Source organism: Oncorhynchus tshawytscha, linkage group LG04 (genome assembly GCF_018296145.1).
Source record: "Oncorhynchus tshawytscha isolate Ot180627B linkage group LG04, Otsh_v2.0, whole genome shotgun sequence".
Taxonomy (NCBI): Eukaryota; Metazoa; Chordata; class Actinopteri; order Salmoniformes; family Salmonidae; genus Oncorhynchus; species Oncorhynchus tshawytscha.
The window spans coordinates 31239562-31267390 of NC_056432.1; the positions used below are offsets into that span (position 1 = coordinate 31239562).

General features: G+C 42.4%; 1 protein-coding gene across 7 annotated transcripts; it reads right to left on the minus strand.

Moving 5' to 3' along the window:
- Positions 1 to 649: 649 nt before the first annotated feature.
- On the minus strand, positions 650 to 20470 carry LOC112248525 (RNA-binding protein EWS). Of its 7 annotated transcripts, none has more exons than XM_024417636.2 (17): positions 20401 to 20470; positions 12014 to 12050; positions 11824 to 11875; positions 11509 to 11638; positions 11289 to 11303; positions 10686 to 10881; positions 10210 to 10472; positions 9901 to 10066; positions 6790 to 6827; positions 6141 to 6173; positions 5790 to 5905; positions 4899 to 5028; positions 4583 to 4702; positions 2698 to 2830; positions 2503 to 2588; positions 1113 to 1356; positions 650 to 1025 (listed from the first exon to the last, which is right to left on the minus strand). In XM_024417636.2, the coding sequence occupies exons 1-17, from the start codon at positions 20414 to 20416 to the stop codon at positions 989 to 991; spliced, it is 1812 nt and encodes a 603-aa protein (XP_024273404.1). In that variant the 5' UTR covers positions 20417 to 20470; the 3' UTR covers positions 650 to 988. The 7 variants fall into 7 exon arrangements, with proteins under 7 accessions (XP_024273404.1, XP_024273403.1, XP_024273402.1 ...); XM_024417635.2 differs by having other exon boundaries at positions 10210 to 10469; positions 11509 to 11641; XM_024417634.2 differs by having other exon boundaries at positions 11509 to 11641.
- Positions 20471 to 27829: the final 7359 nt, after the last annotated feature.

A 27829-nucleotide genomic window follows, 5' to 3' on the forward strand; every position in this document is an offset into this window, starting at 1 on the left:
GATTACAGGCAGACAAACATAAAACTGGATTATAAATAACTGACCCAACTGGTATATTTAAACAAAGCCAATCAATTCATTTTCATTGGGAAGAGAAGGGTGATTATCAAAGGGCTCAGATCACTGTGGACATATGCTGAACAGATGCAAATTTGGTATCATTCACAGACAGGGGTGGCTGACATCTGAGGTTAATAACATCCATTGTTTCTTGATTGGATTGGGAGGTTTCTCAAAGTCGAAAAGAAAATGCAAAGACATCAAGGCAATTCTTTAAAGCAAAGCCTGAAAGCAGTTGATCTTCATTCTTACTGATAAATGTGCAGTTTAGTTGTCAAACTCGTTCCACAAAGCAGTATTGAAAGTGTGTTCATTGACTATATGATTGCAATACAACATGAAGACAAATCCTCTGACAGCTGATGTATCTTCAACAGTTGTTGGTCAAACAGATATCATGCCAGCATTATTTCAAAGCTGCATATTACAGTGCCTCCTTGTTGACAATTCTGAAAGAGAACATTGCTGTAGAGCTGTACAATTCCTACTTTTCCCACCATTTGAGAACCAAGATGAAGACAAATGTAAAAAGTCAACCATTCATGATGCCTCATAACAGCAATGGATCTGAACTTCTTTTAGCATCAAATCAGGGTGGACATTTTATTTTCAAAATTGTTTATCATTACACAGCTATGGGAAGGAGACGCAATTACAATTAAAAAAGAAGTGTCATGTTTTACAATAAACTGTCAAAATCAGTCTGTACATCTAAGAAATGCAAAAAATAAACTTGCACAAGTCAAAATAACTGAACCAAGGGTAAATAAAACTATAAAAAAACTAAACGTTTAACTACGAGTTGAATGAAACTGCACCAGAGTATTTCAAAAGCAGTTCTATAACCATTAATAAAAACGGAATCATAAATTAATTTCATTTTAAAAATCAAATCCTGCACTAAATGGAAAATTCAAATTGCTGTCTTTCAGTAGGGTCGGTCTCTGCGTTCCTGGCGATGGTCCCTATGAGAGAGGAAAAGCAGTAATTTAGTGTCCAACAAACATAGTAATACATGAGTATGATGAAAGCAGTCCAACATGTTCCTTTACCTCATATCCATCTTGCCTGGGGGCCCCCCCATTCCTCCTCTCCCCATTCCTCTTCCTCTGTCCATAGGCGGTCCTCCCCTGCTAGACCCTCGGAATCCCCCTCGGTCCATTCCACCACGTCCCCTGAATCCACCGCCACGGTCACCTCCCCATCCTCCACGGAAGCCTCCAGGCCCTCCTGGCCCGCCACGGTCCATCCCTCTGCCCCCACGCATCCCCATGCCACCCCTGCCTCGCTCACCACCTGAACAAAATCACACAAGACCCAGTTAAGCTTGCCACCAGACTATCGTAGACATGCACACGTTAACAGGAAGGGAAACACAAGATTATTAAACGTAGTATTCCCAGTGCACAAAGAGCAAGCCCCTCCAACACCAAAGCTTTCAATTACAGTAAACAGACTGCTAAACATGGATGGTTTCATGTTTCCCCAGAGTTGACACTAATCTATACTGAACAAAAATAAATATGCAACAATTGAAGCTTTTACTGAGTTACATTTCATCAAAATAAATTGAAATAAATTAAATGAGCCCTAATCTATGGACTTCACATGACTGGGCAGGGGTGCAGCCATGGGTGCCCACCCACTGGGGATACCAGCCAATCAGAATGAGTTTTCCCCACAAAAGGGATTTATTACAGACAAATACTCCTCAGCAACCCACCCCCCCCGTAGTTGATCCCACAGGTGGAGAAGCCGAAGGTGGAGGTCCTGGGCTGGCGTGGTTACACGTGGTCTGCGGTTTTGAGGCCGGTTAGACGTACTGCCAAAGTCTCTAAAACGACGTTGGAGGCAGCGTATGGTAGAGAAATTAACATTCGATTCTCAAGCAACATCTCTGGTGGATATTCCTGCAGTCAACATGCCAATTGCAAGATTCCTCAAAACTCGAGACATCTGTGGCATTATGTTGTGACAAAACTGCACATTTTAAAGGGGCCTTTTATTGTACACAGCACAAGGTGCACCTGTGTCCTGATCATGCTGTTTAATCAGCTTCTTGAAATGCCACACCTGTCAGATGGATGGATTATCTTGGCAAAGGAGAAATGCAAACTAACAGGTATAAACACATTTGAGAGAAATAAACATTTTGTGCGTATGGAACATTTCTGGGACTTATTTTAGCTCGTGAAACATGGGAACACTTTACATGTTGCGTTTATTTTTGTTCAATTTAGTACAACTGCTAAGCATTGACCCTGAAGTGCATGTGTTAAACCTGTTTGATTTGGCTGTGTTACATTGCAAACATTAAGATATGTGAAACAGCGAAGGTAATTCAGCCCCTGTTGCTCAAATAACACAAATTGTTATAATGGTTCCTGTCTACAGTTGAACCAGGCCCTAACAATAGTGCTGCTGTGCCAGTGACCGCTGTACCTGAAGGGGGCCCAAAGCCCTCTGGTTTGGGAGCTTTGCACTGGTTACACTCCATCCTCCAGGAAAAGTTCTGGTTGCCACAGCCCCTGAGAAGGACAACCATTCAGTGATATACACAAAAACCACTACCTGTACTGTAAAGTTCATTAAAAAAAAAAATGGGAAAGGGAAAACTATTTCTTGAGAGGTCCTTACTGGTTGGGGCACTCCCAGTCTCCAGCTCTCTGCTGCATGTTGCCACCTGGGCCACCTGGCCCACCTCTGCCCATACCATGTGGTCCTCCTCGTGGGACAAAACCTCCACGCTCTCCTCCACGGCCCATCATGCCTGATAACACACACCAGGGGTTGTTTCAATAGTTCATTATATTGCCATGGCAAATGTGCGGCAGCTATATATACTGAACAAAAATATAAAGACGCAACATGTAAAGTGTTGGTCCCATGTTTCATAAGTTGAAATAAAATATCCTAGAAATGTTCCATACGCACAAAAAGTTTCCCAAAAATTTGTTTGCATCCATGTTAGTGAGCATTTCTCCGTTGCCAAGATAATCCATCGAACTGAAAGGTGTGTCCTACCAATAAACTGATTAAACATGATCATTACACAGGTGCACCTTGCACTGGGGAAAATAAAAGTCCATTAAAATGCTCATTTGTGTCACACAACAAAATGCTACAGATGTCTCAAGTTGAGGGGGTGCGCAATTGGCATGCTGACTGCAGGAATACCCACCAGAGCTGTTACCAGATAGAGAAATGAACATTCAATTGTCATTGGAGAATTTGGCAGTACGTCCAACCGGCATCACAACCGCAGACCACGTGTAACCATGCCAGCCCTAGGACTTCCACATCTGGCTTCTTCATCGACGGGATCATCGGAGACCAGCCACCCGGACAGCTGATGATCCTTTGGGTTTGCACAACCGAAAGATTTCTGCACAAAAGGTCAGAAACCGTCTCAGGGATGCTCATCTGCATGCTCATCGTCCTCACCAGGGTCTTGACCTGACTGCAGTTCGGCATCTTAACCGACTTCAGTGCCCTCACCGGCACGCTGGAGAAGTGTGCTCTTCACAGATGAATCATAGTTTCAATTCTACAGATGGCAGACAGCGGTGTATGGCGTTGTGTGGGCTAGCAGTTTTCTGATGTCAACATTGTGAACAGAGTGCCCCATGGTGGCGGTGGGGTTACGGTATGGGCAGGCATAATCTTCGGACAATGAACAAAAATGCATTATATCGATGGCAATTTGAACGCACAGACATACCGTGACGAGATCCTGAGGCCCATTGTTGTGCCATTCATCTGCTGCCATCACCTCATGTTTCAGCACGATAATTTTATTTTACTAGGCAAGTCAGTTAAGAACAAATTCTTATTTTCAATGACGTCCTAGGAACAGTGGGTTAACTGCCTGTTCAGGGGCAGAACGACAGATTTGTACCTTGTCAGCTCGGGGATTCGAACTTGCAACCTTTCGGTTACTAGTCCAACACTCTAAGCACTAGGCTACCCTGCCGCCCCATGCACGGCCCCATGTCGCAAGGATCTGTACATAATTCCTGGAAGCTGAAAATGTCCCAGTTCTTCCATGGCCTGTATACTCACCAGACATGTCACCCATTGAGCATGTTTGGGACGCTCTGGATCGACACGTACGACAGCGTGTTCCAGTTCCCACCAATATCCAGCAACTTCACACAACCATTGAAGAGGAGTGGGACAACATTCCACAATCAACAGCCTGATCAACTCTATGCGACAGAGATGTGTTACGCTGCATGAGGAAAATGGTGGTCACACCAGATACTGACTGGTTTTCTGATCCATGCCCCTACCTTTTTTATAAAGACACCTGTGACCAACTACTGCATATCTGTATTCCCAGTCATGTGAAATCCATATATTAGGGCCTAATTTATTTATTTCAATTGACCAATTTCCTTATATGAACTGTACCTCAGTAAAAATATTTGAAATTGTTGCATGTTGCATTTACATTTCTGTTCAGTGTATTTTCAGTTTTGAACAAGGGTCATTCTCAAATAAACAGTTGACTTAAATATACCTCCAGGTCCTCCACGGCCCATCATGTCACCCCTCATGGACATGCCCCCTCTCATTCCACCCATCATGGGCTTACGGCGAGCCATGGACACCTTCAGCCTCCTGCCCTGGTACTCTTTCCCTGTTGAGGTCATAAACAGAATGTAACAGGAATAAAGAGAAATGGAGAGAGAAAAGGCAAGAGTTAATGGTCATTACTAGTATTCTAAAGTACATTTCAGTGCACATCAACACGTCCTGATATGCATTCATTTGGATGGTTCAAGGGTAGAATCAGAGTAGGCTGATGCAGGTTAAAAAGGGCCAGTATGACATACCATCAAATAACTCTACAGCAGCTTTGGCAAAGGAGGGCTCCTCGTAGGACAGTGTGGCGTCTCCCTTGGGCTTCCCGGAATCATTGTCTGTGTAGATGTTGATGGCAGGCTTGCCCAACCTACGGTTCATCTGAACAAAAGAGGAATTCATCACTCAAAAGTCAACCTACCCCACCATTAACACTTATCTCCTGTTGCCATTCTTTTTGAGAACATTTTTTAGAGCATTCATTATCTGTTCAGTCATCTAATTAAAATGAGAACAAGACAACAAAAACGCTGGCTATACATACATTGAACAAAAATATAAAACACATGTAAAGTGTTGGTCCCATGTTTCAGGAGCTAAAATAAAAGAACCCAGAAACTTTTGTGCACAAATTTGTTTACATCCCCGTTAGTGATCATTTCCCCTTTTCCAAGATAATCCATCCACCTGACAGGTGTGGCATATCAAGAAGTTGATTAAACAGCATGATCATTACACAGGTACACCTTGCACTGTGGACAATAAAAGTCCACTAAACTGCAGTTCTGTCACAACACAATGCCAGAGGGAGCATGCAATTGGCATGCTGACTGCAGGAATGTCCAACAGCTGTTGCCAGAAAATGGCATGTTAATTTCTCTACCATAAGCAGCCTCCAATGTCTGCAGTACGTTGGATGCATATCTGTATTCCCAGTCATGTGAAATCCATAGACTAGGGCCTAATTTATTTATTTTAAATTGACAGATTTCCTTATATGAACTGTAACTCAGTAAAATCTTTTAAATTGTTGCATGTTACTCTTATATATATATTTTTCAGTGTACATAGGCATGTTTTGGAAGAGACAAATACAACTTAATGTGTGTCTACGTTGAGGTCCTTAGATTGAGTGTCCTCACCCTGATGGGTCCAGGGTCTTTGAAGAAGATAGCCATCTCCTCCAGAGTGGCGTTCTCTGTGAGTCCTGTGATGTAGATGGTGCTGTTCTCAGAGTCATCCTGCTCCTCAGGGCGCCCTGAACAGAGAGAACTACCATTCAAAAAACACGACAGCTACACTTCCACTACACTGTCCTTATTCATCTCAGATTCATAGCATAAGGCATTAAGCCAAGAAGTTGGACCAAGATCAACGAAACAAAGCCTTTCAGGCAGATACAAACCAGTAAGATAAACGTTCAAAGGTTAGCAATTGATCCGTCAATGCTTCTGATCTATGATACAAGTGTTGGTCATTTATTATCTGCTTACCCATGTTACGCACTGCCCCGTTGTTCATGGGTCCTGTTTGCCATCAGGCGAGGGGGAGAAAAAAAAGAGCCAAAGTCAGTTTGTGTCACTCAAGTCCTCTGCTAAACTGCTGAAGAGTATTTGAAGTGATAACACAAGACACAGTCCTCCAGAACACAGGCGTCAGACGTTTTGAAAATATATTGATCATGATGTAAATAAAAACCTCAGACCCGTTTGTATAAAAATGTGTGCCATAAGAAAATGTCCTAAGAAACCACATAATATTAACCCCCAAAAATACCAGGGGTTTGGCTCCATGAAATTGTAAATGCAAAACCATTTTTCAAAATTGACATGTCTTGGCAGCAGTCATTTGTCATTAATATGTCATTGTGAAATAAAAGTACCTTGCTCTTCAAGGTTACCTTAGGCAGTGAGTGATATAAACCAGAGTAAAAAGTACCCCTTTCCAAACAGATGTCTCAGACATTTAAACTGGACCCCCTTCTATTTCCATCCATTCTAATAGCCACCTATATATTTGGCTACCCCCCCCAAAAAACGCTGCACACACCAACGTAAGGGCTTAGGTAAATGCTCTGCGCGTACATGCTCTAGTAGGTAAAGGTCTGGAGTGGACAAGCCAGTGTAATACTCGTTAACTTACCACCGGGCTTATTGAAGCCACCTCTGTCTCCAGCGACGCTATGGGGGAATAAATGGAGATATGAAGGCGATTTCCCTTTTAACAGCCACTTCCATGCATGGAGCCCCATGGCTCGTTTGGGGAGGTTGAAGGAAACAGTTCTGACTAGTTCATTTAACAACCCCCAACATGCCTACACAGTCTATGCAATCCAGTTAATGGGAATGAAGGAATTAACAGCAACTATATGGCATCATTCCTTTACTAGAAGGATTCTTAATGACAGCATTTGATAGCAGATACTGGCTAGTTTGGAGCTAGCTGAGGGGTGTTAAATCTCTACCTTTGGGGAAATATGGGACAGAATCCCAGGAATTTGTTACAAAGGAAACCTTTTTAGATGCATTCCATATGCAGTTTAATAATGACTAGCCTGGAGATACTATACTGACAAGAGATAACTTACAGATACAGTGAAATACGTGGAAAGCTAGTGCATTATGTCCAATTTACAGTTGAAGCAAATGCCTATACGAGTTAAAACAAATGGTTGACGTTGTCAAATGCAATGCATCTGAAATATTAAACAAAAAACAGGTGATTACAGTCACCTTTGAAATTAAAACCAAAAACACACCATCCATATACATTATTTTACAAAAACATGAATTGAAGTTAAAACAATTCTAATAAATACAGAATTTAAACTTGACCATGTTACAATGTTCACCAAGGTAAAAGTAATGATTTTACTATACAAATGTAAATATCATTTTAAAGAGTTTCCCAGCATGCTTTAGACCGCACCATCCTCATCTCTTGGATTTAAGGCAGAACCCAAATCTCTGTGGTTTAACCCCTTCGGTTGTTTAAGCTGCCGGCTCTGTATTGAGTACAGGTACTTTATAGAATATAGATGGGTTTACATGGCTCTCACTGTTACCTGTAGCGTAAATGTGACAAAGCATGTTAAAAAGGTGTTCATTTGATTAAACAAAACATTTGTAATCCAAACCACATTTTAAAAACTAAAACACATAAGGGGCTGGTTTCCCCAGACACAGATGAAGCGTAGTCCAAAGACTAAAAAGCATTCTGTGCATTATTTTTAGTCCAGGACTAGGCTTACCCTGGGAAACCGGACCCAAAACATTTTGCCCTAAAAGCTATAATGTATGAAAAAGTAAAACAGGAGTTACATATGAATGCCAAATGATATTTTTTTCCCTTTACCCTTTTTCGTGGTATCCAATTGGTAGTTAGTCTTGTCTCATCGCTGCAACTCCCGCACGGACTCGGGAGAGGCAAAAGCCGTGCGTCCTCCGAAACACAACCCAACCAAGCCGCACTGCTTCTTGACACAATGCCGCTTAACCCAGAAGCCAGCCGCACCAATGTATCGGAGAAAACACTGTACACCTGGCGACCAGTGTCAGCATGCACTGTGCCTGGCCCGTCACATGAGTCGCTAGTGAGCGATGGGACAAGGACATCCCTGCCGGCCAAACCCTCCCCTAACCCAGACGACGCTGGGACAATTGTGCGCTGCCCCATGGGTCTCCCAGTCGCGGCCGGCTGCGACAGAGCCTGGACTCGAACCCAGAATCTCTAGTGGCACAGCTAGCACCACGATACAGGGCCTTAGACCACTGCACCACTCGGGAGGCCCATGCCACATTTCTTGACTGCTTTAAGCAATGTTAACAGAGAAAAAAAGGCCACTTTCAACTTGAAAATACGACAAAATCAAAATCAATTGAGGTTAAGAAATGTGACAAGTGTCATGTAATTAATAAAATATTGTGCTGTAGACAAAGGTGGAATTATTCACTTTGATCCTCTCTTTAGGGAAAGCACGTAGCCATGTACTGAATAATATTAATATAATACAAGCCTAGAGCAAAACATAATTGAACATACGAGTCTGGTGTGACCTAGTGAACATGCGCCAATTCATTATTAATTTTCTTGTTCCAGGGATATTATCTTCAGCTGTCTGATACTCAATGGGATCAACCTCACCTCAAACTCTATAATGAAAACATAGGTGCCATCATAATGCCCAGAAAGCTTGAACAATACATGTAAGGCTCCAGGTTGCCAGTTTAGTACCAATAACCTACAAGGGGGATAACCTTAGTTCTGCATGGATGTATCCCGTAGAAATGTACTTTATCGGTTTTCCAGGGAAAAACTCCAAATCCCAAATGTGCATTAACCTCAACTTAGTATGGAATTAAACTCCTTGGTATAGGCAATCAATGTGTCTTGCTTATTAAACAAATTAAAGTTATTTTAGAAGATCTGCACCTGGGGGTCATGAGCCAAAAAGGGCCCCCGAAATATTGTCCAAAATTAGCTAATTGGACAGAAAAGGGCACACCCCCAAACACCAATGAGAAAAAGCTTGTCTTGCAAAGGTTTGTTAGCTTAAAACTAAGGATTTTGTGGTTTCAAGATGTAAGTAATGGATATGACAACACAAGCCAAAATTTGAGGTAAATTAGTTAGCAACTAAACTTCCATAGTGCACACTCCCAAATACCTTCTGGGTCAGCTTTTTAAAAAGAAAATCAGAGTTAGATTAAATAGGTACATTTTTATACCATATTAAAATGTATTTAACCTCACAGCAATCATTTAAAAAGGTGCGGTGTGCCCACCAAATCATTGAAACCTGCAGCAGTAACCCTGAAGCCTTGTAAATAGATGGACAATAATCAATGCTATAGATTATATACACCTGTAAAGCTGTGGTACAGCAAAAAGGGATGTCTGATTGAATAGTTTACAACTCCAGCTTTCTGTTCACAAATGTCAGTCCCAGCTCTTTGTTTCATGAAATCATATTCCTTCTTACCTTTGGCCACTGTATGGCAGGGCTAAGAGTTTGTACCCACAAATGGAGGGTCCCTTCATGATACTTTTTGTAGGCATTAGATATTTGATCCTACACAAAGTAAACAGTGACTTTCCCCACTAATAAAAGAGATGACTATTTTACCTTTGTAGGGTTATAACTTGACCCAATTAATGTTTAAGGGGAACTTCAAACTCAGCCCTGCTCAGCCTGGCCGCAGCACCTGCAAGAATGGATGGAAGTTATGTTGAGCAATAAGGAGAGTGACTTACCCCATGCCTCCACGGCCCATGCCCCCACGTCCCCTGCCACCGTGCATCATGCCGCCCCTGTCATAGCCATCCCTGGGTGGCCCACGGCTCTCCCCTGCCCCTGGGAACCTAGCAGGGTCAGAGCCAGAGTAGCCAGAGCTGCCTCTGCCCTCCTGTCCATAGTTATCTACAGAATAACATGAGGATTAGCAGAAATGCCCTTGTGTGAAAATGAATGAACATCAACATGACTAAGACAATAACTAGCAGGTAGGCCTATTGCAATGCTTGTGTGTGTGTTAAAATAACAGGGGAGACCATTAGTCTTACTGTAATGGCTTGACTGGTTGTAACCACTTTGAGGCCCACTTTGTTGTCCATACTGGCTGCCTGCAGGCTGCCCGTAGGAACCTGAGGCCTGAGGAGGGTAGGCCGCGGCAGGGGCCTGTTGCTGCTGAGGTGGGGGCTGCTGCTGCTGGTACCCACTCTGCTGCTGCCCATAGCTTCCCTGCTGGGCCTGGTACCCACTCTGCTGCGCGGCATATCCCCCTGGTTGGGAGTAGCTGCTCTGGCTGTAGCCAGCTGGCTGGCTGCTGGCATTATAACTGAAGTGGTTAGGGACGGGCAGGGACTGAATAGGTCATAAAGAGTGCTCCACAACTATATGTTTCTTATGGGTTGACAGCTGCAACTTGTCTTCCACTGCGTACAAGCTAAAATCAAGAAACATCAACAAAATAGTGTAACATTCACTGCATCACTACCACCATTACACCCTTGTCCTAATGTGAGACTAGTTAGCCTACCTCGGAGGTGCAGTGGAAGCAGCCTGCTGGCTATAGCCAGCGTAGGCAGACTGGGCTGCATAGCCTGGCTGGGAGCCATAGGAGGGCTGAGAAGCAGCAGGAGCAGCAGCAGGAGCACTCTCATATCCACTGGCTCCATAGCCCGCGGCAGGCTGGGAGTAGCCATGGGCACTGGGCTGGGCAGCAGGGTACCCAGCTGTGGTCAAACAGGAAATGGTTTAATTGAAGAAGGTATAGATAGATCATTCCAGGTACAACCCAGTTAGGATTTTAGATCACACTATAACCACTCTGGACTTCTACAACCCGACAGAGCAGCACTGATGAAGAATATTAAATGGCACATAAGAATACCATTGTGTTATTAAAAGTGTGTTAGAATTAGTGTTAGATATCAGTAGATGAAGTCATGATGCAGGAGGAATAGTGTCAAAGAAATCTCTCTTCTCCAGGGTTCAACTAGTCTACTCACAATACTATAGTCTACTACACATGATGCGAAATATATTACATGGATCTATCCAGCCAGCCATTGAACACTTCGTATAGACTTAGCCTAAGTGGCATGAAATGGATAGAGATGAAAAGTAATCTGTGTCGAACCTGTTTTATTCCCAGCTGTAACATGAAAGCAAGAGGAGAAAAGGTTCACAGTTCAAAAATGGTGACTTGGGTTGAAAATGGTCCTCTAAGGTACTCAAAGCACATTTGCAGTAATATAAATACAGGATTGACATTACATGTGGTCAATGGTTAGAGGCATGATGGACAATTCTCATTCCCTTCCACCAAAATTACTTTTGGCCTATCATTTGAAACTGACCTGGTGCTGGTTGCCCATAGGAGGAACCATACTGCTGCGCATAGCCGCCAGCAGAGGGTGCTGCCTGAGAGTATCCGGTCTCAGCTGCAGCAGGCTGGGCGTAGGACCCATATCCTTGCTGGCTATAACCCTGCTGAAATACAAAATATTATTTTATAGACCGATAGATAATGACAAGTACCTTGGGAAAGATGGCAAGCTGTCCTGTGCTTCAGTTCAAACTGTATGCAAACATGGAATGAGATCAATGCAGTATTGTGGGTCTCTGCAGGTATGTGTAATTCATAAATGGCCTTGTCTAAATATAAAACTCACCTGGGCAGATTGTCCATAGCCCTGTGAGGGCTGAGCAGCATAGGAGCCATACCTGCAGGGACACAAGATCAATCATTCATCTCGTTTCTGTAGATCATAATTAATTGTATCAAATAACACAAACACCCATTCCTCTGGATTCATTAGAACACTTCTTAGTAGCACACAACCTGCATGTAGAAAGACTTACCCCTGCTGGGCACCGGCCTGGTTGTAGGAACTGTAATCTGTAAAAGAAAATGACAAAAGAAATTACTAGTCTAACATTCAACAACAGTCCTACAGGCTAGTACAGTATCAAAATCCACTTTGGACTCATGAAACTACTCATGTTCACTGGGCAATAATCTTGTGTAGACCCTCAGCAGTGCCAACCAGGCCAGGCCACACAATGGGAAAATCTTTCAAGTTAAACAGTCCTTGAAAAGAGACAAAGCATTCCTGCTATTCAACTCTAGCAAGGACTGACTGGTGATAGTTGTTTGCCGTTGTTATGTTGTGGGGGTCATCACACCTTTGCTTGCGGTAGTTGGCTAGCTAGCTACCTTTATTTAAACTATCTACACAAATTGACCAACAAAGAAACAAAAATGTGGCTAGATTAGCAAGGCTGTACGGAAAGGCATACACTGGAACAAACAGAGATCCTATTAAATTACTAGAGGAGCTATATCATGAAACCTCAAAGTCCCAGAATGGGGAGAAAACGGCAGCAGATAAAAGGTTAAAACAACGGCATACTAATATCCCATAACTCTTTGCAACAGTGGGACCAGCTATGCTGGTTAGCAATGGCGCTGATTCCAGATGTGGAACAATGCCGTCTTAACCTGCATTTTTTTGACCAGACCCATGTTGAAGATGGAAAAATTAAGACAACGGTGTCACAATAATGCAGAGGTTCTACCACTCTGAATCAACCACGGGACCAGCTCAAGCATTGTAGCTAACGCTGCCTAGGTAAAAGGCAAGCGGTCTGAAGCAGATCATAAGGTTGGTGAAAAAAAATAGCATTTTAAACTAAAGCCAGAAAAAAGACAACTGCCTGCTAGCTAACGTTTAGGTTGAAGATTACAAGGTTAAGACAACAGGGTTACAATATTCCATAACCCTTTGCAATTCAAGGGACCAGCGTCGCTAGTAGTAATTTTTACGCACACAGAGTATCGATCAAAAGTTTGGACACCTACACATTCAAAGGGGGGTTTTTTTTTCATAAAAAATGATGTTCTACATTGCAGAATAATAGTGAAGACAATGAACAAATATGGAAAACTAAATATATTTTAGATTCTTCAAATAGCCCCCCTTTGCCTTGATGACAGCGTTGCACACTCTTGGCATTCTTTCAATCAGCTTCATGGGGTAGTCACCTGGAATGCATTTCAATTAACAGGTGTGCCTGTTTAAAAGTTCATTTGTGGAATTTCTTTCCTTAAGGCATTTGAGTCAATCAGTTGTGCTGTGACATGGTAGGGGTGGTATAAAGAAGATAGCCCTATTTGGTAAAAGACCATCCATAGTATGGCAAGAACAGCTCAAATAAGCAAAGAGAAACAGTCCATCATTACTTCAAGACACGAAGGCCAGTCAAACCGGAAAACGTCAAGCACTTTGAAAGTTTCTTCAAGTGCCGTCGCAAAAAGCATCAAGCACTATGAAACTGGCTCCCATGAGGACAACCACAGGAAAGGAAGACCCAGACTTACCTCTGCTGCAGAGGATAAGTTCATTGGAGTTACCAGCCTCAGAAATTGCAGCCCAAATAAATGATTCCGAGTTCAAGCACCAGACATCTCAACATCAACTGTTCAAAGGAGACTGCATGAATCAGGCCTTCATGGTCAAATTGCTGCAAAGAAACCACTACTAAAGGACACCAATAATAAGAAGAGACACTTGCTCGGGCCAAGAAACAAGCAATGGACAACAGACCAGTGGATATCTGTTCTTTGGTCTGATGAGTCCAAATTAGAGGTTGACCGATTATTCGGAATGGCTGATTAATTAGGGCCGATTTCAAGTTCTCTTAACAATCGTAAATCGGTATTTTTGGACACCGAGTTGGCCAAATTTTTTTTCTTATGCCTTTATTTAACTAGGCAAGTCAGTTAAGAACACATTCTTATTTTCAATGAAGGCCGAGGAATGCTGGGTTAACTGCCTTGTTCAGGGGCAAAGCAACATATTTTTACCTTGTCAGCTTGGGGATTCGTTTTTGCAACCTTCCGGTTACTAGTCCAACGCTCTAACCACCTGCCTTACATTGCACTCCACGAGGAGCCTGCATGGCAGGCTGACTACCTGTTGCGCGAGGGCAGCAAGAAGCCACGGTAAGTTGCTAGCTAGCATTAAACTTCTTATAAAAAACAATCTTAACATAATCACTAGGTAACTACACATGGTTGATATTACTAGTTTATCTAGCGTGTCCTGCGTTGCATATAATCGATGCGGTGCCTGTTAATTTCTCATTGAATCACAGCCTACTTCGCCAAACGGGTGATGATTTAGCACTGTCGTTGCACCAAACCGAACCATAAACATTGTCACTTCACTTGCGTTCCCATGCAAGCAGTCAGGGTATATGCAGCAGTTTGGGCCGCCTGGCTCGTTGCGAACTGTGTGAATTCCATTTATTCCTAACAAAGACCATGATTAATTTCCCAGAATGATGACATAACATACAGAACAGTTCCGTATTTCACTGAAAGAATAAACGTTTTGTTTTCAAAATCATAGTTTCCGTATTCGACCATATCAATGATCAAAGGCTCGTATTTCTGTGTGTTATTATGTTATATTTAAGTCTATGATATGATATTTGATAGAGCAGTCTGACTGAGCGATAGTAGGCAGCAGCAGGCTCGTAAGCGTTCAAACAGCACTTTCGTGCGTTTGCCAGCAGCTCTTCGCAATGCTTCAAGCATTGAGCTGTTTATGACTTCAAGCCTACCAACTCCCGAGATTAGGCCGGTATAACCGATGTGAAATGGCTAGCTAATTAGCGGGGTGCGCGCTAATAGCGTTTCAAACATCACTCTGAGACTTGGAGTAGTTGTTCCCCTTGCTCTGCAAGGGCCGCGGCTTTTGTGGAGTGATGTGTAACAATGCTTTGAGGGAGGATGTTGTCGATGTGTTCCTGGGTCGAGCCCAGGTAGGGGCGAGGAGAGGGACAGAAGCTTTACTTTTACACTGGCAATACTAAAGTGCCAATAAGAACATCCAATAGTCAAAGGTATATGAAATACAAATGGTAGAGAGAAATAGTCCTATAATAACTACAACCTAAAACTTCTAAACTGGGAATATTGAAGACTCATGTTATAAGGAACCACCAGCTTTCATTTGTTCTGAGCAAGGAACTAACCTCTTAGAGGTTAGGGTCATTTTTTTCAACTTTTTGATAAAAAGCATGCAAAATTTCAACGCCCTGCTACTCATGCCAGTAATATAGTATATGCATATGATTAGTATGTGTGGATAGAAAACACTGAAGTTTATAAAACTGGTTAAATCATGTCTGTGACTATAACAGAACGTGTGTAGCAGGCAAAACCAAGGAAAAACTGTTCACAAAAACAAAACTATCCCTCCGCCAGGTCCCTGTATTGTCTATGGCAAGGGAAAATGGATAGCGCCCAGTTTACAGTTCCTACAGCTTCCACACGATGTCGCCAGTCTTGGGTTGAAGTTAATCTTTGGTGAAATGAGGAATAGGCACTTCCTGTCAGAGGGTACACGGTGGGAAGTTATGAAAGAGAGAAAATCGTCCATGATTTCAAGACTTGCTGCTATTGAATACAGATCGCCCAGTGATCAATTTGATCGATTATTAACGTTTACAAATACCTAAAGTTGGATTACAAAAGTAGTTTGAAGTATTTTGGCAAAGTTTATAGGCAACTTTTTTAATTAAAAAAAAAATGACGTTGCGTTTTGGAAAGCTGTTTTTTTCTGGATCAGACGGGCTTCATAAATGGACATTTTGGGTATACATGGACGGAATTAATCGAAAAAAGAACCAATTGTGATGTTTATGGGACATATTGGAGTGCCAACAAAGAAGCTCGTCAAAGGTAATGCATGTTTTATATTTTATTTCTGCGTTTTGTGTAGCGCCGGCTACGCTAATTCTTTTGTTTACGTCTCGTTCAGGTATTTCGGGGGGTGCATGCTATCAGATAATAGCTTCTCATGCTTTCGCCGAAAAGCATTTTTAAAAACTGACATGTTGGCTCGATTCACAACGAGTGCAGCTTTAATTGAGTACCCTGTATGTGTGATTTAATGAAAGTTTGAGTTTTATCTCGTACTATTTGAATTTGGCGCTACGCATTTCCGCAGATTATTGGCCAGGAGAGACGCTAGCGTCTCAATAGCCGTAAGAGGTTAAACGTTAGCTTTTTAACATGGCACATATTGCACTTACTTTCTTCTCCAACACTTTGTTTTTGAATTATTTAAACCAAATTGAACATGTTTCATTATTTATTTGAGGCAAAATTTATTTTATTGATGTATTATATTAAGGTAAAATAAGTGTTCATTCAGTATTGTTGTAATTGTCATTATTACAAATTCTAAAAAATATTCTAAAAAAATTGGCCAATTAATCGGTATCGGCTTTTATTGGGCCTCCAATAGTCGGTATCGGCGGTAAAAATCACTCGGTCGACCTCTAGTCCAAATTTGAGTTTTTTTGTTCCAACCAGTGTCTTTATGAGACGCAGTGTAGGTGAACGGATTATCTCTGCATGTGTGGTTCCCACCGAGAAGCATGGAGGAAATGGTGTATTGGTGTAGTGTGCTTTGCTGGTGTCACCGTCAGTGATTTATTTAGAATATAAGGCACACTTAACAAGCATGGCTACCAGAGCATTTTGCTGCTATACGCCATCCCATCTGGTTTGCGCTTAGTGGGACTATCAATTGTTTTTCAACAGGACAATGACCCAAAACACAACTCCAGTTGGTGTAAGGGCTATTTGACCAAGGAGAGTGATGGAGGCCAGGTCATCTGATGCAGCACTCCGCAATCACCCGACCTCAACCCAATTTAGATGGTTTGGAATGAGTTGGACCGCGATGGAAAAGAAGCCAACACGTGCTCAGCATATGTGGGAACTCCTTCAAGACTGATGGAAAAGCATTCCTCTTGGAGCTGGTTGAGAGAATGCCAAGAGTGTGCAAAGCTGTCATCAAGGTAAAGTGTGGCTACTTCGAACAACCTCAAATATAAAATATATTTTGATTTGTTTAACACTTTTGGCAAACACCAAGCGGGCTGTCATGTGCCTTTTACTGAGTGGTTTCCGTTTGGCCACTCTACCATAAAGGCCTGCTTGGTGGAGTGCTGCAGAGATGGTTGTCCTTCTGGAAGGTTCTCCCATCTCCACAGAGGAACTCTAGAGCTCTGTCAGAGTGACCATTGGGTTCTCTGTCACCTCCCTGACCAAGGCCCTTCTCCACCGAAGGGAGAAGGGTATGAATACTTTCCAAATGCAATGCATGTGTTTATATTTGGGATGCACGATATGAGCTTAAAAAAAAAGCCAACATCGGTATTGGCCCGATATCTAGTTTAACGCTGATGTTAAAAATGTCAAAGCTACCGTGCATACCTATATAACGTAGGTACAGGACGTAATGACTCCAAATAAAATTGTGTGCTACACGTGCAACAGCATTCCTAACCTAGCCCACAATGTCTGGTGTGGATCAAGCAGTCAACAAGTCGGGCAGTCATTTGAAAGAGTAAGAAAATTTCAGCGAAACAACTCAAAGGCAAAATCCATTAAAGCCAAGATAATGGAATTCATTGCCCTTGACAATCAACCGTTCTCTGTCGTGGATGTTGTCTTTTGCCGACTGGTCGAGCACCAGTGCACACTACCAAGTGCGCTATTTTTCAGATGTTGCCCTACCGGGGATACACAGTAATAGCATCACTGCTATTAGCTTCACGACCCGTTTTGGGTCTTTGCGTGTCAAAAAAAATACAGTAGCACTGTCAAAGCTGTACAAAAAGTCTGCAAAAAAGCAAACACCGGCCACGAACGATGGGTTTACAATACCGCGTAGGTAATAAAGCATGATTTGTTTGACCACAACTTCTGGGGTAGCTAGCTTTAGCTTGGTACCTAGCTAGCAACAATACCTGAAAACAATGAACAGTAGAAACTGCAGTCATTTTCATTATTCTTAGCAATTATTTAGGAATCCTTGTGAATAAGTATTAGCTAGGTAGCCAACTGAACCTCAGTTCATGAAAATAAATGGCTAGCCAGCTACTTAACCCTGTTGCCCAAAGCTAACGTTATAAGCAGCCAGCTAGCTTCATCTGGCTAGTGACGCTCAATCAGACCGGGTTATTTGTGAAGCTGGCCACAATAAGGATTAGGCACAATCGTGGAATTTGCAGTATGCCTTCAAAATTAAAGTATGTAATTGACAGTGATGCAAATGAATACAAATAGTAGAATTGTGCCATACTTTTATTTTGAAAGCTAAACCCAAAGTCCACTATTGTGGCTATTTTCACATAGGTTAGCTAGCTAACTATATAACTATTGAAACAGATGTTTTGCTGTGTTTAGGGGAAGAACTACATTGTTTTCATCCATGAGCTAGCCAGCTTTTTTGTATGACCAGCACAACTTTACCAGCATCATAGCATACGTATCGATGAATGGTTGTGACATATGAAATACATGTGATAGCATAATCAATGTGTAATTGTGTAAAAAATGTATGAACGCATTAAATTATTATTTGACGTTAAGTCATATTCAGGCCCCGGTTGGTCAACAAGCTTAGACGACACGTCAGTGTTATTTGGCGTGTATCTTTTTTGACACGCAAAGATCGAAACGGCGCTCCATAGAAATCCTGGTTGAGAATGAAACTGAACAACGAAACAGCACAGCAAGTAAACGAAGTAGGTTTTGATTATGTTTTACTGGTAATGGGGAAATACGTAAATGCCAGGAAAATAACTTCTTGGTCAGTGTGTGTAACCTTTATTTAACTAGGCAAGCCAGTTAAGAACAAATTCTTATTTACAATAACGGCCCGGACGACACTGGGCCAATTGTGCGCCGCCCTATGGGACTCCCAATCACGGCCGGATGTGATACAGCCTGGATTCGAACCAGGCCTCTTGCACCGAAATGCAGTGCATTAGACTGCTGCGTCCATGTGTGTGTTTTAACTATTTAACTGTGCTAGAATGCTTAAAGGGCCGCTAAAAAAAAAAATTGCAAGGAAAATATTGGATATCAGTACCGGCCAAAAATGCCATATAGGTGCTGACAGCCAACATTCTAGCCCCGCCCACGAATTCATAGCATTCCCAGAAAGTATGGATTATTGAGTCAATACTTTTACACTTAAGACATAACTGTAGAATTTCTGAATTTGGTCTCTTGTATAATACATTCTAACATTAATTTATACTGGATTAAACATACATTTTTGTTAATTAATTTTGTTAGTTATGCACCAAATTTCCCTCCATCTTGTGTAAACATCAATTCTTTTAAAGTCTTGGTTGCAAAAGTTTAAATTTAAAAAATTCTAAGGGCGCTAACATTAGTAATTATCAATGGCGCGTGCCAGGAAGTAAAAGCAGGAAGTGTACACTTCAATCGGTGCTGCGATTTTTTAAAGTCAACTCTCATCTGACAATACAAAAAATAAATTCCATTGCATGAGACATCTGTTAGCATCATTTAAATTTAAATTTTACGTTAACAAGGCAATCCAGTCGATAGGACATTCCAAATTATTTTGGACGGTGCATCAAAATTACCAGCCGCCATTGCGAGCGTACCCATGAGTTGACCAGTCAAATATCCTGGGTTAGAGTTTCAAATCCTGTTTTACTCACTTTCTATATTTCTATGGTCCTATCATCAACTGATTTCAGACAGTGTGTGGAGCGACGGTATCGTTTGAATAGAATGTTGGCAATTAATTTGAAACATTATGGATTAATTCATCTACAACTGGCTAACTAACGTTAGCTAACAAAGATACAGTGCAGATAACATTACATTCTTAAAATGCATGATTTCACACAATCATATGTCTGAGAAACAATGGTTGACTAAGTTCCTGACCAAAATGGCTGACCTTTAGAGCATCATAAGAGTCGTGTCGGTCCTAGAATTCAAATTCGGCAGATGCACGTGTGTGGTCAGAGTTTGTGTCCCTCGGCCCGGCATCATGGCTAGATAGGGCCTACTGCCCTAGATTCTACATTAGCCAACGTCAACTAACGAAGTAAACTCGTCAATTCACCTTTCTCCGGCTGGCCGATTAAACTCAACCCAATGATTTAAATCGAAGAGTTTCGTAAACTAGGCCAACGTTGGCAAACGCAACGCGTTAGCTAACTAGCTAGCTACCGGCTACTGAACATATATAAACGTTCGCATTATACGTACATATTAGATTAAAACACATACATTTGATGTAACTATTGATAAATATGCAAATGTATTTACATGGTCGATAATATCTAAAGGATTCATGCAAAATGACACAATAAAATAGACCGAGAACGAAACCCACCAGGTGCTGACGCCATCTTCGTTTCGTCTGATGTTGGCGCATGCGCGTAAACGAGTGGATGGGATGAACTTGTGCTGCGTTGAAAAAACGGGGAACTCCGGAAAAAAACCGGGCTCCGAATTGGAAAAATCGATTTGAATCATCGTCCAAATCAGAATTCCAACTCGGGAACTCGGGCTTCTTTCTAGAGGTTCGACTTTCCTACCTGAAGACAACTGAGTTCGTGATTTGAGTTGTTTTGAACGCGGCATCTTTCTCGAGCACCGACTTTCCAACCAGAATATCACTGAAGGCATGACCTCGTATTTTTCTTCCTTGGAACAACGTTTCTGTTAAATGTGATGCTGCTGACGTGACATTCCAGCCAGGCTCAGTTTAGGCCCAGGTGGACGGATCCCAGGGTGCCGATGTAGTCTAAAAGCAGATATGAAGAATTTGATATTACCCCTAAATAGGGGTATTTCTACTTACACATCATCATCTGCTAATTATCACCCCCGTGTTAATTTGCTAAACTGTAATTACTTTGCTACTATGGCCTATTTATTGCCATACCTCCTCACGCCATTTGCACACACTATGTATAGACTTTGTTTTATTTTATTGACTGTACGCTTGTTTATTCCATATGTAACTCTGTGTTGTTGTGTCGCACTGCTTTGCTTTATCTTGGCCATGTCGCAGTTGTAAATGAGAACTTGTTCTCAACTAGCTTACCTGGTTAAATAAAGGTGAAATTAAAAATAGAAAACAGAATGTGTAAATTTCCCTCACACACACAGATCTTTAACTCTACGCCTTCAGTAATTTGGAGCTGCCATCTCTTCTCTACAATGCAGTTCTCCTACTGTTGCTTGGATCCATGCCAGGAGCAACGGTGGGGCATGGTGGCTTCCCTTTCACTCTCAGTGGCGGATTTTGGTATAGGCGACATGAGCGGCATTTTACCGCACAAAAAAAACGTGTCAATGATATGTCACCATGTGGGACATTGGCTCAATTAAGCTTCTTGGGGTGGGCGCCCTGAGTCTAGTTTGTGAGCTAGGAAAAGCTAGGCAGAAACCTAGAGAGGAACCAGGCTCTGAGGGGTGGCCAGTCCTCTTCTGACTGTGCAGGGTGGAGATTATAACAGGACATGGCCAAGATGTTCAAACGTTCATAGATGACCAGCAGGGTCAAATAATAATAATCACAGTAGTTGTAGAGGTTACAACAGGTCAGCACCTCAGGAGTAAATGTCAGTTGACTTTTCATAGCCGATCATTCAGAGTTAGAGATAGCAGGTGCGGTCGAGAGAGAGTGTCGAAAAACAGCAGGTCTGGAACAAGGTAGCACATCCGGTGAACAGGTCAGGGTTCCATAGCCGCAGGCAGAACAGTTGAAACTGGAGCAGCAGTACGACCAGGTGGACTGAGGACAACAAGGAGTCATCAGGCCAGGTAGTCCTGATGCATGGTCCTAGGGCTCAGGTCCTCTGAGAAAAGAGAAAGAGAGAGGAGAGACAGAGAGGACAGGTCATGAGCAGATTATTATGTCCTGCATTTTTCAGCATGTTCTTAAATAAAGATAGATTTACAGTTAGATAAACTTAGATTTTTTGTCAGGGACATATACAGGATGCTATCCTCTACACCATAACCTTCACTCCAAATCAAAACTCAAAAACTACAACCTGATTTTGGACAGAATTACAGAATCACATGTAAGGCTTACAACTACCAAAGATTACTATTCCAAAGCTATACTCTGGAAAATGCTCTGGAAAACAACAGAAACCAGATAACACCATCCAACCTGAAACTGAGTGAGTAATGTTTAGTCTGAAGCTATATTTTATTTCCAAAAGCCAAGAATAAAAATGCATTACATTACTTTATAAGGACTGAACGCTAAATTAAGGCTACCAAGCTTGATACAACTTCAATTAGCACTGACGTGTCAAGTGAGAGATGTCAAAGCCTTTTAGCCCAACAATGGCAGGAGAGTCGCACAGTCTACTCCAACCAAATGGAGAGGCCTTAGAACCTGCCTCCCGCTGATCAGAGGTAATTCAAATAAAGTACCATGTGTATGTAAAGAATGATAAGACAGGAAAAGATCACAAAATGAAGCTCCTTATGGAAAATAAAGAGACACTTTTTGCTGACTATTATAAAAATGGAAACATCAGCAACTTCATCTTCCACACAGACCATCCCCTGGAACAGTATTGGTAAAGGGCAAGCCCAAACAGTTTCAGCTGAACTTTCACCTAATCAAAGAATTAGCTCAGCAGGAGAAGCTCTCCCTTGAGAAAGATAATCCCACCCCGAGCGGGTCAGACCAGACCTCCTCATTATATAACCCCACAGACGAGCAACCCCAAGCGGAAAATAAACCTCCCAGCACAGAGTACTACTCCCTCATTGAAATAAAGGATAAATTCATCCAGCTGGAGGTAAGGCAGGTGGAGCTGGAACAGCAGGTGATTACACTCCAGCCAGCACAGACCCAGACAACAGTTCAGCACAATAATGCCCCCTTAACCAGACCCGGAGAGCTAGAGGTGGAGAGAGACATATCTGCACTCTGGACTGTGGTGAGACAACTTCAACAGGAGAAAAAGCAAGGGCAGGAGAAGAACAGAGTACTAGAGGAGAAGACCAGACTGCTGGAGGAGAGGGTGAGGGGGATGGGGATGGCGTGTGACAGAGAACAACCCAGTAGAGTGGTGGCCAGCCCCGCAGAGAAGCCAACCTCAGCTCCTGACAAAAATCTCAACACCACGGCAGAACAGTCCACCCCAGACTCTGACCATGTCGATGTCCCAGCGGGACAGACAAATGAACAATCCCAAGCCCAGGGGATCTCACCCCCTCTGAGCACCCCCCCTGTCAACCACCCTGATAGCCCTCCTGACAACCTCCACACACCCACTGAGGACATACAAAAGACACAGATTGTACTTCTTATGGGCTCAAATGGGAAATATATACAAGAAAAATAACTTTTTCCCAAACACAGTGAGTCTAAACTCTGGTGTCCAAGCCCCCAGCGCGCCCTAGATCTTCTGTCTGCGGATCAACTAGGTTCACCTAGCCTCACCTAGCCACATAATAATACACACAGGCACAAACGACCTGAGAACACAGCAGGAAATGGTGGCCACAACACTCAAGGGAGTGATTGAAAAAGCTTCTTCCTTCTTTCCCCAATGCACAAGTGGTTATATCCACCCTGCCACCAAGAAAAGACTTCCACCCTGATATCATACAGCGGGTAAACGCAAGTATTTCCCGTGACTGTGCCTCAAAACCAAATATTTACCTGGCCCACAGCTCCACCCTGGACTTGAACAGCCTTCATGACCAGGTCCACCTATTCAAGGCAGCAGTTCCCACCTTTGCCCGGTCCCTAAAGGACATCGCTCTCAAACTCAGCCCCAACACTTCACACAGGAGCAAAAGATCAATAGACGCCCAGACCAGCAAGACACTCTCCCAGACCAGCAAGACACTCTCCCAGACCTGCGCATAGAGGACTCATGCCGAGAGGACCTACATCCAGACCCCAACACCACCAGCCACATCAACACCCCCACCCCAACCAATCAACACCCCTCCAAGTCAACCATGCCCACACCCCATTTAGGCCCCCTCAGATCAGACCTATTTTTATTTTTTTAAATTTTTATTTCACCTTTATTTAACCAGGTAGGCTAGTTGAGAACAAGTTCTCATTTGCAACTGCGACCTGGCCAAGATAAAGCATAGCAATTTGACACATACAATAACACAGAGTTACACATGGAATAAACAAAACATAGTCAATAATACAGTAGAACAAAAAAACTAAACGTTTATATATACAGTGAGTACAAATGAGGTAAGATAAGGGAGTTAAGGCAATAAATAGGCCATGGTGGCAAAGTAATTACAATATAGCAATTAAACACTGGAATGGTAGATGTGCAGAAGATGAATGTGCAAGTAGAGATACAATGCCCCTCCTTCCCATCCCATGCACCCCAGCCCCACAAAGAGGGCCTCAACATGGAAGTCACACGTACGCCCAGGCCGTGAGCAGGCAAACAGGCCCAACCCCCTCTCTTGCACTAGCCCAGCAGGCTCTGTTCACACTTATTGGCCTGAGGCCAAACCACACGACCAACAACATTGGACACTTTATGGAACACAAAGCCCACTGTATCATCCTGGAATTTCCAAGGCCTGAGGTCATCTGCCTTTGGCCTAAAGAGCAGGAACCTGGACCTTCATCAAAGAAATACAGACATTGTCACTGGAAAAAGAAGGAACAGCACGTCAGAAATCAGCTCAATGTAATTGAAGAATCCATAGACTCTATCCACTTCTGGGAAATTGGAAAAGACTAAACAAACAACAACACAAATAATTATCTATCCAAAATGGAGATGTATGAGTAAACCACTTCTCCAATCTTTTTGGCTCTATAACAAAGAACAAACAGCAAAAACATATACATGATCAAAAACAAATCTTAGAATTAACTATTAAAGACTACCAGAACCTACTGGATTCTCCAATTACCTTGAATGAACTACATGGAAAAAATAAAAACCCTCCAACCCAAAAAGGCCTGTGGTGTTGATGGTATCCTCAATGAAATGATAAAATATACAGACAGCAAATTCCAATTGGCTATACTAAAACTCTTTATCATCATCCTTAGCTCTGGCATCTTCCCCAATATTTGGAACCAAGGACTGATCAACCCAATCCACTAAAGTGGAGACAAATTTGACCCCAATAACTACCGCGGGATATGCGTCAACAGCAACCGTGGGAAAATCCTCTGCATTATCATTAACAGCAGACTTGTACATTTTCTCAGTGAAAACAATGTACTGAGCAAATGTCAAATTGGCTTTTTACAAAATTATTGTACGACAGACCACTTATTCACCCTGCACACCCTAATTGACAAAAAAACAAAAAAACAAAAACAAAGGCAAAGTCTTCTCATGCTTTGTTGATTTCAAATAAGCCTTAAACTCACTTTGACATGAGGGTCTGCTATACAAATTGATGTAAAGTGGTGTTGGGGGAAAAACATACAACATTCTAAAATCCATGTACACAAACAAAAAGTGTGCGGTTAAAATAGGCAAAAACACACACATTTCTTCCCATAGGGCCGTGGGGTGAGACAGGGATGCAGCTTAATTAAGCCCCACCCTCTTCAACATATATATCAACGATATACACTAGAACAGTCTGCAGCACCCGGCCTCACCCTACTAGAATCTGAAGTCAAATGTTTACTGTTTGCTGATGGTCTGGTGCTTCTGTCACCAACCAAGGAGGGCCTACAGCAGCACCTCGATCTTCTGCACAAATTATCCTAGACCTGGGTCCTGACATTAAATTTCAGTAAGACCAAAATAATGATGTTCCAAAATAGGTCCAGTCGCCAGGACCACAAATACAAATCCCATCTAGACACCATTGCCCTAGAGCACACAAAAAACTATACATACCTTGACCTAAACATTAGCGCCACAGGTAACTTCTACAAAGCTGCAAATGATCTGAGAGACAAGGCAAGAAGGGCATTCTATGCCAACAAAAGGAACATAAAATTTGACGTACCAATTAGGATCTGTCTAAAAATACGTGAATCAGTTATAGAACCCATTGCCCTTTATGGTTGTGAGGTTGGACAAACACCAAATTGAGACTCTACATGCAGAATTCTGCAAAAATATCCTCAGTATACTGTGTAAAACACCAAATAATGCATGCAGAGCAGAATTAGGCCAATACCCGCTAATTATCAAAATCCAGAAAAGAGCTGTTAAATTTTACTAAAATAAAGCAATTCCTAAACCATCCATGACAAAGCCATCACCTACAGAGAGATTAACATGGAGAAGAGTCCCCTAAGCAAGCTGGTCCTGGGGCTCTGTTCACAAACACAAACAGACCCCACAGAGCCCCAGGACAGCAACAAAATTAGACCCAACCAAATCATGAGAAAACAAAAAGATAATTACTTGACACATTGGAAAGAATTAACAAAAAAACAGAGCAAACTAGAATGCTATTTGGCCTTAAACAGAGAGTACACAATGGCAGAATACCTGACCATTTTGACTGACCCAAACTTAAGGAAAGCTTTGAGTATGTACAGACTCAGTGAGCATAGCCTTGCTATTGAGAAAGGCCACCTTAGGCAGACCTGGCTCTCAAGAGAAGACAGGCTATGTGCACACTGCCCTCAAAATGAGGTGGAAACTGAGCTGCACTTCCTAACCTCCTGCCAAATGTATGACTATATTAGAGACACATATTTCCCTCAGATTACACAGATCCACAAAAAATTTGAAAACAAACCAGATTTTGGCAAACTCCCATGTCTACTGGGTGAAAGACCACAGTGTGCCATCACAGCAGCAAGATTTGTGACCTGTTGCCACAAGAAAAGGGAAACCAGTGAAGAACAAATACCATTGTAAATACAACCCAAATGTATGTTTATTTATTTTCCCTTTTGTACTTTAACCATTTGCACATCGTTACAACACTGTATATATTCATAATATGACAATTAGTGATGTCTTTATTCTTTTGGAACTTGTGAGTATAATGTTTACTGTTCATTTTTATTGTTTATTTCACTTTTGTATATTATCTACTTCACTTGCTTTGGCAATGTTAACATATATTTCCCATGCCAATAAAGCCCCTTGAATTTAATTGAGAGAGAGAGAGAGAGAGAGAGAGAGAGAGAGAGAGAGAGAGAGAGCAGCCCAGTTTCATCAGGTGACCCAGAGGAAGCTGCTCAGATGTGTACCTGTTGGGTTCCTGCCCTGGCTGCTCTTACTCCTTAATCTGGTGTTGCTTCCCTGGGACCTGGACTGCTCCACTTCTGTGCCATACTGATAGGATACAATTGTATCGTTCTCTGTCATAAAATACAACAAATGATTGGAAAAATGTTTTGTCCCTATTGTCTCTGTCTTATCAAATCAAGTCAAATCAAATTGATTTATAAAGCCCTTCTTACATCAGCTCATATTTCAAAGTGCTGTACAGAAACCCAGCCTAAAACCCCAAAACAGCAAGCAATGCAGGTGTAGAAGCACGGTGGCTAGGAAAAACTCCCTAGAAAGGCCAGAACCTCGGAAGAAACCTAGAGAGGAACCAGGCTATGTGGGGTGGCCAGTCCTCTTCTGGCTGTGCCGGGTGGAGATTATAACAGAACATGACCAAGATGTTCAAATGTTCATAGATGACCAGCAGGGTCAAATAATAATAATCACAGTGGTTGTCGAGGGTACAACAGGGTACAACAACCTTAGGAGTAAATGTCAGTTGGCTCTTCATAGCCGATCATTCAGAGTATCTCTACCGCTCCTGCTGTCTCTAGAGAGTTGAAAACAGCAGGTCTGTGGGCCAGGTAGCACGTC